The following is a 12,912-nucleotide window of genomic DNA, read 5'->3' on the forward strand; positions in this document are numbered from 1 at the left end:
GTATTATGTTTTTAATTTTAAATTCCAATTGTTCATTGCTGATACATATGTTCATATTGTACATATGAACCACTTACTAGTTCTAAGAGTTTTTTGGTTAATTCTCTGGGACTTACATGTAGACAATCATGTCATCTGCAAACAAAGACAGCACTATTTCTTCCTTCCCACTGTGTACGCTTTATTGGGTTGTCAGAAAAGTCATGATGCATTTTTGTAACAAAAAACAGGAAAAAATACGTCATGACTTTTCCGACAACCCAATATTTCCTTTTCTTGTCTTACTACATTAGCTAAAACTTCCAAGATAAAGTTAAACTAAACATCCTTGACTTGTTCCTGATCTTGGCAGGAAAGCATCTAAGTTTCTTATTTGGGTAAAAGATGGAAATATGTGACAACAAGACATCAGCTTCTCTACCACAATGGAAGATCTGCCCATTGAACCATCACCAGTCACCACAGAGCCCGCAGGCGTCTGGCACTCGTAAATGTCCCTGGGGAGGCCCCATCCTCTCCCATTAAAGACCTTTCTTGGACCCGAGACCTGACACTCGCAGAGCAAAGGGCAGCCCCACTGCACTCCAGAAAGCATCTTAAGGCTGCCCGAGCTCAAGCCCAGTGGGTCTCCCGCACTCATCACCTAGAACAGAACACCTTCAAGGAAAACCAGCTCTGATGAAAACGGGGACGTCCCCCTTGGCCACCCCAACATGTGGTAAGAAGGGCATTTTCCCTGAGACATGAGTAACCCCTTCCCAAGAAAAACTGGAACTCAGGAAGTCTTCCCAGATGTTTAATGGCTGGTGTTCCTGAATTTCAAATGGAGAAACACCACAAGGCGCCCTCTAAACTCAAGTCAGGATTTCAAATAGACACCGCACGGCAGGGTGAGAGCAGCTACAGAAGGTGGGTGCACTCCTTACAGCCTACATCCCTGCAGAGCTCTGGGCACCAACCATGCCGTGAGGCTGCTGGTGCTGTAGGTCAAGGTCCTTTGGGGATCTGCCAGGTCCTCCTCTTTCCATCGACAGCTGTGTGTGGGGCCAGATTGTCTCCATGTACTTCAACCCAAACAGTGCCTCACAAGTGACTGCAGAAGCAGATGTGAGACTCAGCTACCTTCTATTTAACAGGCATTAAAGAGATATGCAAAAATGTAAAACAAGGTCATTCTTTTCATTAAATCTTGCTGTTTTGGAAAGCATACGTTTCATAAATATCTTCTCTATTAAGTCAGGAGTTCTTTTTAGTGAAATTATAAATATAATTTTAAATGATTTTAAAAATTGTTTTAATTTTCAAAAATGGTGAGTATTGATATGAGCCCTATAAACAAAAATGCTGTTTCCAGTGCTTTTTCAGCATAAAGGGGTCCTGAGGATGTTGACCACGTTTCAGTGGTCAGGAGCCCAAACTCCAGAAGACACTGTGCTGAGCTTGCAGCTGTCGTCTCATGATGACAGCGTGAGTGTCGAGTAGGAACACGAGTGACAAGTGTGCTAGTGGAGAGTCCTGTATCCATGTCTCTGAACATGCGTCCCAGGACGGTCTCTTCCACGGAGCTCTTACGCAGCTGACCGGGAACCTGTGGCATTTGGGAAGCACGGCCAAGCCAACCCCCCCACCCCGTTCTCTGGCTGAGTCACGTGATTTTATCTTCCCAGGCGGGAGGGAAGCTCCTCCTGGGCAGGGACCAGCCTCCTGCTTCCTGCGGGATGCGTGTGGCACCAGGGCAGTGCGGTGTCCGGTGTCCGGGGCCTGCCAGGGGCCTGCCCAAACCTGCCCAGTCATAGTACCGTATTTCCCCGTGTATAAGAAGCTCCCATGTATGAGACACACCTTAATTTTGGGGCCCGAAATTTGAAAAAAAATGTATTACATAAAGTTATTGAACTCAAGTTTCATTCATCATAAAATTCATACAACTCCTCGTCACTGTCAAAACTCCCGACCATTAGCTTGTCCTCATCTGTGTCTGATGACGAATCACTGTCTTCATATACTGCCTCGTCCTCAGTGGGAAATGCAAGTAAAAAAATCTACAACCACTGTATAAGACGCACCCAGTTTTTAGACCCCAAATTTTTCGAAAAAGGGTGCGTCTTATACCTGGGGACATATGGTAAGTCACACTTCTTCCTGCTGAGTCAGCTGGGCTGTGTTTCTCGGCCTGGGCACCAGGAAGGGTCAGGAAGAGGGGTTGCACAGCCCTAAGGAGCAGCCGCTGGTTAACCAAGTGTAAAAGGGCACTGCCCGAGGAGGGCAACGTGCGTGTGGGGGCCGGTGAGGGGGGCGAAGAGAGAGACAGAGAGGGGAGAGGAATGAGAGAGCATGGGTTTTGGAAACAGATAAACCTGAGTTCATGTCCAGACGCCAACCTAAGTACCCACGTGACTGTGGGAAACTGCTGTAACATGTCTAGCGTGCAGGACTGGTGTGGGGGTCCAGGCAGACGATGCACTAAAGGCTCTGGCACCACAGGTGCTTAGGAAATGCAGGTTCCCTTGTCCCTGCTCTGCCTCATCCAGCTTTTAACAGGCTCTAGAGAGACCCCTCAGAAGCACCACCAACCCCACAGCCGAAAGATGCCTTCTGGAGGCCCGTGTTCTCAACGAGCTGACCTGAGCTACGTGTGCTCAGCAGACACCGAGGCCCCCAGGCTGTGTCCTTAGAGGGCGCCTCGTCTCTGTCCCATGTCCCCACCCGCCTCTGGGCTTGTGTAGCAGACTGTTTCAATGCTTTGACAAACGAGGCCAGAGAGTGTGCTGAGACTGGCTATGGCACTAGACAACTGCCATCCGACACTGTACATCGAGAATCAATATATGTGTTTTCCTGGGCTTGTCCGTTCAAATGAGCCGGCAGCACGGGGCTTCACGGCTGAGAAGGAAGTTCTCTGGCTCAGGGCTTCTCAAGTTCACACAAGTCATCAGGGAACTTGAGAGACGCATCAAGAAGAGGCCTGAGTCATCCCGCACGGAGGCCGGCGCATGAGCACTGGGCTGTGGTAGCTGAGAGCCCATCTTCGGTCTCAGCAGTGACCTGGCCGCCTTCTCAGGCTCTTGCTGCCCAGGTGGACTGGCCTCCATGGACACCTCAACACAGACAAGAAAACAGATGCTTCCCAGCACCAACGATGCAGAGCCTGCCCAAGGGCTCTTTCACTGCGTCCTTCAATCAACAGGAAGCGTTCAGCTCTGGCTCACTTCCCGTTTGGTCAAACGTGTGAGGAGGTCTAGATTCTCAGACCACCTTCCGGAGCCAATAAAGAAGAGTCTGCCTCTTCCAGAGGATGGAGGTGACGGGTGTCTCTTCAACCTACTGGCTCCCTAGATGGCGTTTCCTCACTTGGAGCGCTGACACTGGGCGTGCTCGGCTCGCTAAAGGAAACCCCACGAAATAGACTAAGGACCTGACCTAACTCTACAAACTTCCTGTACCCTCCCTTCTGCACCCTGTACAAATCACCCCTTGCTCTACCCACCCAGCTCCCGGAACCGCAGCAGCAGCTTATCAACACCATCTCTCCTCCCCCAGGTGAAGACGGGCATGCGATGTGGCGACACTAAAACCTCCGCCGGGAGAGACGAGCTGTCCCCACACTTTCTGGGTCACGCTGACATGCCATGGTGGGCTCCGACACACAAAGCCGCCCCTGGCCCCTGCAATCCGAAACAGGAGCCTCCTCGGGGACAGCCCCCTTGGGCCAGTGCTTTTCCAGCTGTGCCCCACCAGCCCCTGAAGCTTCCACAGAGGGAAAGCAACGCAGGCAGCGTGCTGGGGGCAGTGTCGTCTCAGCGTAGTGACAGGACGACAGCAGCCACCGTTACGAGATTCCCATGTGCACCATGTCCCTGATCACACACAGGGCAGGGCAGGCAGAAGCCGCTGTCCCACAGCCGGCAAGAGGGCAGCCAGGACTTGGGCCAGGCCTCAGCCCCGCTGTGCTGTCACACCCACACCACGCTGCCTCCTGAAGAGGCTCCACTGTGAGATTTCCAGGGATGAGAGGAAACGTGCCGCAGAGGGTTGAGAGAGTGGGACAGTTTAGCACAGGTCCCGCGGGAAGAACAGGAAATGGGAAACTCCCCTAGAGGGACGCCCTGTCCTTCACACACGCACGCGCGCTCGACGTCCACAGGCTCCCTGCTCACCGTCTCGGCCCACGCCTGCCCCTCCCGGCTCCTGCTCGCAGGCCAGCAGCGTTTTCAGCAGACTCGAGGCAGAGACTGTCCACAGGCCATACGCCAGAACCCCCTTGGGCCTCATGAAGTGAGAGGGGCGGCGGCAACCACGTGGCCGGCGGAGATAAGCACTGCAGCACGGAGAGGTTCAAAGAAGATTTCATTGCAAAATGGAAGGAAAGCCCACTGTAAGGCAGGGACATGGGGCACGAACACCAGCCTCAAGCTCACAGGCCCCCCCACAGTCCCATGCTGTCACCTCATCTGTCTCTGTCCATCCTGGCAATCGCCGGAGCCCTGGGGCTGCATCAGGGCTGAGGTGACAACAACATGCCGCTGCTCACTGGACACCTATTACATATGGGGTTGTGCCTGGCCTCCCAAGATGCCCCAGGAAAGTTGGCCTAAACCTTTGCAGCAGGTGAGGAAACGGCCGAGAGATAAGTGAAGGGCGGATAAGTGAAGGTCTCCAGACGGGCTGCAGACAGCACCCCCAGCCCAGTGGTCCCCACACCGAGGGACAGCTATGCGAACCCTCGGACACACGGGCTTCCAGAGTAATTTTCCTACAGCAACTGCTGCAGAACTAACCACTCAGGAATTGATTTCATTTTGGGGATGAACTTTTTTTTCCCCCAGTGCTTGAATGCAAGGGGGAGTTTCACATTTTATCCACTTCCACATCCCTTAACAATAAAAACTTATTTAAAAGGCCCATGAATATGTAAATGCCGTTTTAAATATGGAAATGCAAAACATGCAAGAAAACAGTCTGGGTGTGAAATATTAATGGCATCTCATCTTGCTGAAAGGAGACGACAGGAGCTGGCTGCAGAGGCAGGCTGGGCGGAGTCAGGAGAAGCAGGGCGCCACCCAGCCCAGGTCCTGTCCGGTCCCTGCCCTGCCCTGCCCTGCCCTGTGGAGGCTGGCCCAGGGAGCTGCAGCCTGCCACCGCCTCTCGGCCACTCTGCTCTGACGCTCGCCCCTCCGAGCCACAGGGGTCAAATCTAGTGTCCTCCCCAGTGCCACCTCAGACACGGGGCCAGTAGCCCACCCCTGAGTAGAGTGGGGGAGGGGCCCCAGGGAGCGTCTCCAGAGCCCCGACCAGGAGGGCCCAGCGAGGATGGGACTGTGTCTGCAGATTCTGATGCGCCCTGGGCCCTAGGGCAGCGAGCACAGCGACACCTCGTGGGTCAGAGGCCAAGCGGGGCAGGAGCTCACGCAAACTGGTCCCATCCGGAGGCTCGCAAACTCCTGGTCTGCATGTGGAGGGAAGGGCCCAGAGGTCAGCCAAAGACCTCCGCTGGACGGCCCTGTGGGGGGCCACACACATGCCACTTCCAGGGGCCAGCATCCCTGAACACGTCCACCAGAAGCGAGGCCCAAAGGCATGAGGCCGATGAGCCCAGCACAACACAGCCCGTCTTCTGACAGCAAGTTCTGCCACCTTCCCTCCAGGGAGCTCACAAGGCTGTAGGGACCTTCTTGCAAGACACTGACGGGAAAGGAGTGACCAGGCCTCCCTCCATCTGCCAGAACAAGACGTTGAGGCCCACGGCGTGTTAAGTGCTTGCTCCTCAATCCACGGCCCCTGAACCGGCAGCACCACCTGGGAGCTTGTTGGAAATGCAGAGCGGGACCAGAGCACGCACTGCAGGTCCAACAGGTGCTTCTCTGCGCTGACCGAGCGGGACAAGGGTTGGGCTGGGTGACCGCGCAGAGATCACCGTGTAGAAATCACACAGCGAGAGGAGCCAGCAAAGTCCCCGCTCCACGAAGGGAGCTGCGCTCGAGGTCACCTTTGGGAAATTAAAACCTCCCGTGCCATCTGTGGCCACCACGTCCACACGCACCTCCTCTCAACACTAGCCCAGGGGGAGTGCCGCTGTCCTCCGCGGGGCGCAGGCCAGCTGTCCAGCCTTCTGAAGCCGCAGTCGCCACAGGCCACATCCCAAGACCCAGGTCCAGGCTCTCTGACCGGAGCCACTCATTTACACCAGGCTCTGCCAGGGGGTGAACCTGACCCAGACTTCCCGCTGAGCCCCAGGGTCGACAGCATTCTTGCTTAGGGATGACGGGGGCTCGCAGACAGAAGCCGGGGGTTCAGTGTCTGGAAAATGAGTGGCTCAAAAGGCCCCAGGGTCACACTGGGGAGGCCGTCAGCGCCGTATGGCGGCCCTGTCTGCAGGGTCGCAGCAGCACCGGTCAGGAAGCAACTGGGAGACCCAAAACCAGCTGCTTAAGGAGAGGAGGGGGACAGCGATTCCCAGGGAAGCACCTGGGAGAGAGCCACTCACCCCAGTCCCATCCGTCGCTGCCCCCCTGCTCTCCTCCCTTGCCCACGCTTCCTAATTGGCCACCAGATTTACAGGCTTGGTAAACGCTGTCCCCTGGGGAGGCTGCTGAGCAGGTTCCAAGCACTGAGCAGGAGGAAGTGGCTTCAAGTGCTGCCGGCACCACCTCACGTCCAAACGCGGGCACTGCAGGCAGGGGCAGCGCCCTTCAGGCCTGACAGCCAGAGGCGGCCTGGGGTCCCTCCATTCTGTCACAGGGGTTGCTGGGTTCTCTCTCTCCTGCCCCAAGTGCTAGGCAGGAGGAAAGAGGTTGAGAAGTGGAGCGAAGGGCAGGCTGGAGCAGACGGCCAGGAGCCCCGGGCGCCCCAGAGGCTGTGCCCACACTCAGTACGTCAGGACAGCCGCTCTGTGTGAGCGCAGACAGGACAACACCGGCGTGAGTGCTCAGCCACAGGTCCTCCCACGTCACCCGTGAGGGAGACGAGCCCTGGCTTCCCGAGAGGCCCGTGTCAGCACACGGTGCCTGACAATGGACATAGGCAGCGAGCCCACTGGGCCCTGGGCAGCTTCCTGAAGGTTCTACAGAACAGAAAACCCGCTCAGCTAGGAAAGCTGACAGAGGCCGTGGCCGCTGGGCCGGGCATGGTGCTCAGAGCTGGCATGATCACCACCAGCCTAGAAAGTGGGCACTTATGACGCCCACTGTGGAGATGAAGAAAAGGATGCCCGGAGAGAGCCCGGCCCCAGGCAGAGGCTGCCATCGTGGGCACAGACGTGCATCCCGTCCCCTGGTCATCAACCTGCCTGGGGCGACGAGGTGCCCCCTTGTTCCCCAGCTGACATAAGACACGGCCACCACGGGGCAGACAGGCTGCTGGGCGACAACCCAGGATCAGCCCAGGTGTGAGTGTGAGGGGTGGTAGGGGACAGGAGGCACAGGACCGAGGGGACGGCCAGGAGCCTCCGGGAAGCTTCACCCGCATTCACCGCACAGCTCTGTGCACCAAGTGACATTATCTGACACGCGTTTCAAAAGGATTCCTCCTGCCACTGTGGGACCCAGGTGCAGGCAATCACACACTCCCCCTGCACTGACACCCTCACACACTCACACAGCCTGCACTCAGTGCCTGCTATGGGCCATGGGTCCACGCGCTGGCCAGAATCACAGGGGTGAATTATTAGCCCAGATACAGCCTCCCATTCTAATGAGACAAGTTGAACAAATTAGCATAAAATGAAGATAAACTTAATTACATAACACAAAATCTAAGGGGAAGCCTAATTTAGACAGAAGTCAGCAAGGTCATCTGAAAAATTTAAACTCAGCCAAGAATTGAACAGAGCCAGTGCTAACAGGGCAGACGTGCCAAGGAAGGTGTGTGCAACGTCAGGACGGGGACGGGCATCCAGAAGTAGAGGCCAATTCGGCAGAAGCAGGAGAAACTGGAGGCGGCTGGAAGGGCGGGGGGGCCGGAACTCCCGGGGCTCTGCAGACTCAGGTAAGGGGTCCACATTCACTCTGAGAGGCCGGAAGTCACAAAAGGGCTTGGGTGAAGAGCACTACAACTGGGTTACATTTTAACAAGAATCCCTCAGACAGCTTAGAGGAAGGTAGGTGGAAAACAATGACCAATTCTGGGCATCTGAAGGAAAAAGTGTGAGTGACAGAAGAGGGGTGCAGGTTTATGAGTACGTGGGGAGCAGAGGGCTTCACAGTCGTGAAGGAGGCGCACACGCTGCCCGGGCCCTGGGGGATGGGACTCGGGCGTCGGGGCTCGGGCCTGCGCACAGGTGGCTGACGCCATCCATCTGGGGCGTGGGGCCTGGGTCTGACGCCTCGTTCACTAAACACACACCAAGCCAGGGCCTCTGCTGGACACGGGAAGTAGGCCGTGAACGTCCACAGTCCGGACCTCCAGCGGCTCTGTCCCCTGAGGAGAGGGACAGGGTACGGCACGATGGCAGGAGAGAACCAAGGCAAGATGAGATCACTTCTACCCGTGATCGGGGCGATAGGGGTCTTCACACTCAACGGCGTCCTTCCAGCTCCAGCCAGGGCTCCCAAAGGCATCACCTTCCTCTCCAAAGAGGAGGGCAGGGGAGCAGGAGCGCCGGATCCCGGAGCAGAGCTGGGAGCCAGGCCGCACGGCTCCCCACACCCAGGGCACTGGCGGGCTCGCCCTCAGAGAGCATCTCACACCAGCCGCTGGGCGCCAGGCTGAAACGCCACATGGGGTGGAGGGCAGGGTGACAGACAGCCCAGAGTCCCGCCAGGAAGTGGCCAGACCCGGAGCTATCATCCACAGCACAGACCAGCCAGGCCAAGTCACCGAGCGGCCCCAGCAAGGACGGGAGTCCGTCCCCAGGCCCTGTGCCCCGTGTATCCAGCTGCGCTGGGTCCCTGGACAGCCTGGGGATGGCGGCTGGATGCCAAAGAAGGCTAGAGGCTGAGTTTCGCACCGAGCGCAGTCGCACCACACCTCACCTTCTGAGAGCCGTCAGGCAGGCACCTTCTGCAGAAGAGGTGAAGCACAGCGCTCTTTCGGGGGTACCTAAGTTTCGCCCCTGCTCCCAGGGCAGCGGCACCAGCACTCAGAGGGAAACCAGGGAGACAAGAGGCCCCGAGTCACACAGAAAGACCGCCGGCCTACTGCGGGCCGCGAGGACTACTTCCTGAGGCAGTCAGTCCATTCTTAAGCCAATCCCAAAAAAGAGATGGGACGGCTGACCCCACATCCATGGCCAAAGTGACAGTGTGGTCGGGGACCTCAGACGGGAGCTGTTTTTTGCTCATGGATCTCTGGATACAGAGGCGGATATTCCTGCTTCTGGTCAGAGTGGATAATTTGAGAAAGTACCTCACAGTTTGGCGGGACAAAAATGTAGACAAGTTTCCTTGCCCCTAATAGTTCATTCTGTTTCAAATTCAAAGTAAAATGAAGAAGACAGCCTGGAAAAATGTTAAAGCTTTCATTTTAAATCACTTTTAATGCCCGTTTCATCTGACAGAAGCTTTGAAAGCAAAAGGCAATCTTTATCATTTGAGGTTTTTAAACTAAATTGATGATTATGTCCAACATAACCAGACGTTTCTAAAAGCCAATTTTCAAAGTGACACGAGCCCCCCAAATGAGAAAACCCTCCTCCTGGCTACTAATCAGTTACTAACACGCTGTCTGCAGGGGATGTGGCTGCAGTGGGTAAGCAGAAAGCCACACGGCCCCTGGCAGGTCAGGACGTGCACAGCGCCCAGGGGCTCCCGCCGCTGTCACCTGCCTCTCAGCCTGTCCCTAAGCCCTTGCTCACTGGAGAAGCCGCCCTCACGCAGCTGTCCGCCATCCTAGAGTGATTCAAGTGGAAGTGGGACGAGCTTAAACCCGTCGTGGTAACCCCTCCCTCTGTCGGCATATGACCCCGCTTGGGCCAGTGAGGCGAGGGGGACTCTGCTGGCAGTGGGGTCCTCAGAGGATTCCTTGTTCCAAAAAGGAGACCCAAGACGGCAGCCTCCCCTGCCTGCAGATGTGACTCCCAGAACCCAGGCAGCTGCCCTGCCTGAGAACCAGAGAATGGCAGAAGATGACACGAAAAAGCCCAGGTGCGGTTTTATAAGAAGTACCCGTTTCACTTTCCATAGTTTCAGTTACTCATGGTCAATGGCAGTCTGAAAATATTAAATGGAAAATTCCAGAAATAAACAATTCCTAAGGTTTAAATGTCATGCCGTTCTGATATCTTGCACCCGCCCGCTCTGTGCTGCACAAGACGTGAATCGTCCCGCGTCCACCGTCTCCACGCTGTAGACACTCCCGCCCGTTAGTCACTTAGTCCTCGTCAGTTATCAGATCTGCTGTCCCTGATCTCACAGGGCTTGTGCTCAAGTCACCCTGATTTCGTTCATAATGGCCCCAGAGCCATTCACATAACTCTCATTACAGGGCGTGGTTATACTGATCCTATTTTGTTGTTATTGTTACTCTCTCACTGTGCCTGGTTTATAAATTAAACTTTATCAAAGGTGTGCACATGTAGGAAAACACACAGTATATATAGGGTTTGGTGCCACCCATGGTTTCAGGCATCTGCTGGGGGTCTTGGAATGTCTCCCCCAAGGATAAGGGGGACCACTGTATTTGGTCTTTGTCCCATTCCTGGACCAGGACTCCTAAAGCCCTTGGGGTACCCTAGTGGAGAGGAGCTTCTCTTGCTGTTCATTACAAGCCCCTTCCCAGCACACCTGCGTTTGTGCTCACGAGATAACTCCTGGTAGGTCACCAGGCAGCTTCGGGATGGGGGCTGGATGCCAGAGGAACCAACCATGTGATGAGAGGGTTGGGGTTTTCAGCTCCACCCCAACCTCCAGGGAGGGGACACAGGCTAGAGGTTGAGTTAATCACCAATAGCCAATGAGTTAATCAAGCATGGGACCTCCATGAAAAGCCCTAATCAGGTGCAGTGGGCTTCCCAGCTGATGGGGACACCTGGAGGTGCTAGGAAGGCGGTGTGCCCACAGGGCACGGGGAAGCTCTGCCCGCCACCCCTCACCGAGAGCCTCTCCCATCTGCTGCACGGATCGCATTCTTTATAATAAATCCATAATCCTAAGTAAAGCACTTTCCTGAGTTCTGTGAGTCATTGTAGCAAATATTCAAACAGGGGTGGGGGAGTGAGGGAACCCCTGAACGTGTGGTCTGTCAGAAGTGCGGGTAACCTGAGGACCCGACACGTGCGACTGGAGTTCACGCGGTGCTGGCCGTAGGGACTGGGCCATCCACCTGTGGGGCCTGTGTGGACTCGGGCAGTTAGTGTCAGAACTGAACTGAGGTGCAGGACCCCGGCTGGTGTTGGAGGCTGGAGAGGCAATGCTGGAGCGCCGGGCACACTCGGTGTCCGAGCAGAAAGGCGCCAGCGGGCCCCGGAAGAAGCCAGCAGCTGCCTGCCTCTGGACCTCCCGCTCGGGAGGGAAACAGCCTCCTCACTGCTGAAGCCAAGCGCGGTTCTGCCCGTCTCTGCGCACCTTCCCTGAGTGCACAGTCCACATACACAACACAGACACTTGGCCCAGGCCAGCTTCCCACGCCCTCCCAGGGTCACTGGGGCCCACACCACTGACAGGACGCAATGCTCCTGATGCGGGCACACGTCCTCTCAGGCCCCGCGCACCAGGAAGTCGGCCATCTGGGATCCAGCAGTTACTTGGAACGCTGCTGGGATAACAGCATCAGGCCGCCTCGACTGAGTCTCACAGCCATGGGGCAGAAACAGGGGGCACCATGGCTGAGGCTGACTGGGTGGGAAGCACAGCTGTTCCTGACCCCAGCAGGGGGCACACACTCACCGACCCCAGCTTTCCAAGAAGACGCGTCCCCATGCCACATGGGACCCGGGCCTACCTGCTGGCAAGGGAGCTGTTCCTGTCCTTCAGGGCCAGTTCTCGCTGCTGCAGCTCAACAATGAACCTGGAGAGGTCTTCTGGGGTCCTGTGGGACAAGAACACACACTCAGCACCAGTGGTTTCCTGGAGGGGGACCTGGATGTACACACTGGGGGGGGGGGCACCAAAAGCCAGGCCGGCAGCTGATGACTCACAGACCCGGGCCAGGTGCCAGGGCCCTGTCCCGCAGCGCAGGGTCAAGCCTCAGCCCGCCACCAGCTACGTCACACTGGGGAAACGGCTTCTACAAGCCTTGGTCTTATTTCTCCTATAAAAATCGGGCGGATACATGACAGTGCCTGTCACTATGCAGACGCTATGGAAGGTCGTTTGAAAGCACCTGCCAGGCAGCTGGCGTCGAGGTGCTCGGTGCACGTCAGCTTCCTTCACAGCCCACGTAAACAACAGCACAAACAGTCCCAGTGACCATAACAGGTGCCCATATGTATAACGCTTTGTAACTTTTAAAACTGTTTTAGATGATCTCAGTTCACGCTCAGAGCAGCCCTGTTATCCACAGTTTCCATTTCACAAATGAGGGAACTGAGACTCAGTGGCTGGCTCGAGGTCCACTCTGCCTTGAGCAGCGCTGATCCGTAATTTCAAGCCCACCTTCTGACTCGACACCGTAGCTTGAGAGAACATGCATCAGGACAGCGCTCAGCGGAGAGAACATTCCCAGACGCACAGCATTGGGAGGGCAATCAAATGGCTCCCCGGCACGGTGGCCAGGTGGGCGAGCTCGAGGCCTGAGGCCCAGCCCCAAGGACTGAGGCCAGCGCCGTGCAGGGGCAACTCCTATTCAGCCACTCCATCACCGAACCAGAGATTTCTACCCAAACTCCTCCCTAAATACAAGCCAGCTCTGCTGATGAGAAAATGGCTACGCTGAAAGATGCTCATCAGTAAGAGGCTTTTTGAGAAGCTCAGCTGCAGCTGGGGGTTGAACCAGCCTTGAATGCCAGTTCCCATTCTTTTCAGAGCCCCCCAAAGTTTC

At 56.0% G+C, this 12,912-nt stretch overlaps 1 protein-coding gene across 1 annotated transcript in view; it reads right to left on the bottom strand.

Annotated features, from left to right (window-relative positions):
* The window catches only part of MAD1L1 (mitotic arrest deficient 1 like 1), a 264,103-nt gene that overhangs the window by 183,455 nt on the left and 67,736 nt on the right, over nucleotides 1-12,912 (bottom strand). The window contains exon 8 of the mRNA XM_019637417.1: nucleotides 11,875-11,961. Within this exon, the coding sequence (XP_019492962.1) occupies nucleotides 11,875-11,961 (87 nt within the window). The remainder of the gene's footprint in view (nucleotides 1-11,874; nucleotides 11,962-12,912) is intronic.

This window comes from Hipposideros armiger, unplaced genomic scaffold (genome assembly GCF_001890085.2).
Source record: "Hipposideros armiger isolate ML-2016 unplaced genomic scaffold, ASM189008v1 scaffold_33, whole genome shotgun sequence".
In the NCBI taxonomy this organism is placed as follows: Eukaryota; Metazoa; Chordata; class Mammalia; order Chiroptera; family Hipposideridae; genus Hipposideros; species Hipposideros armiger.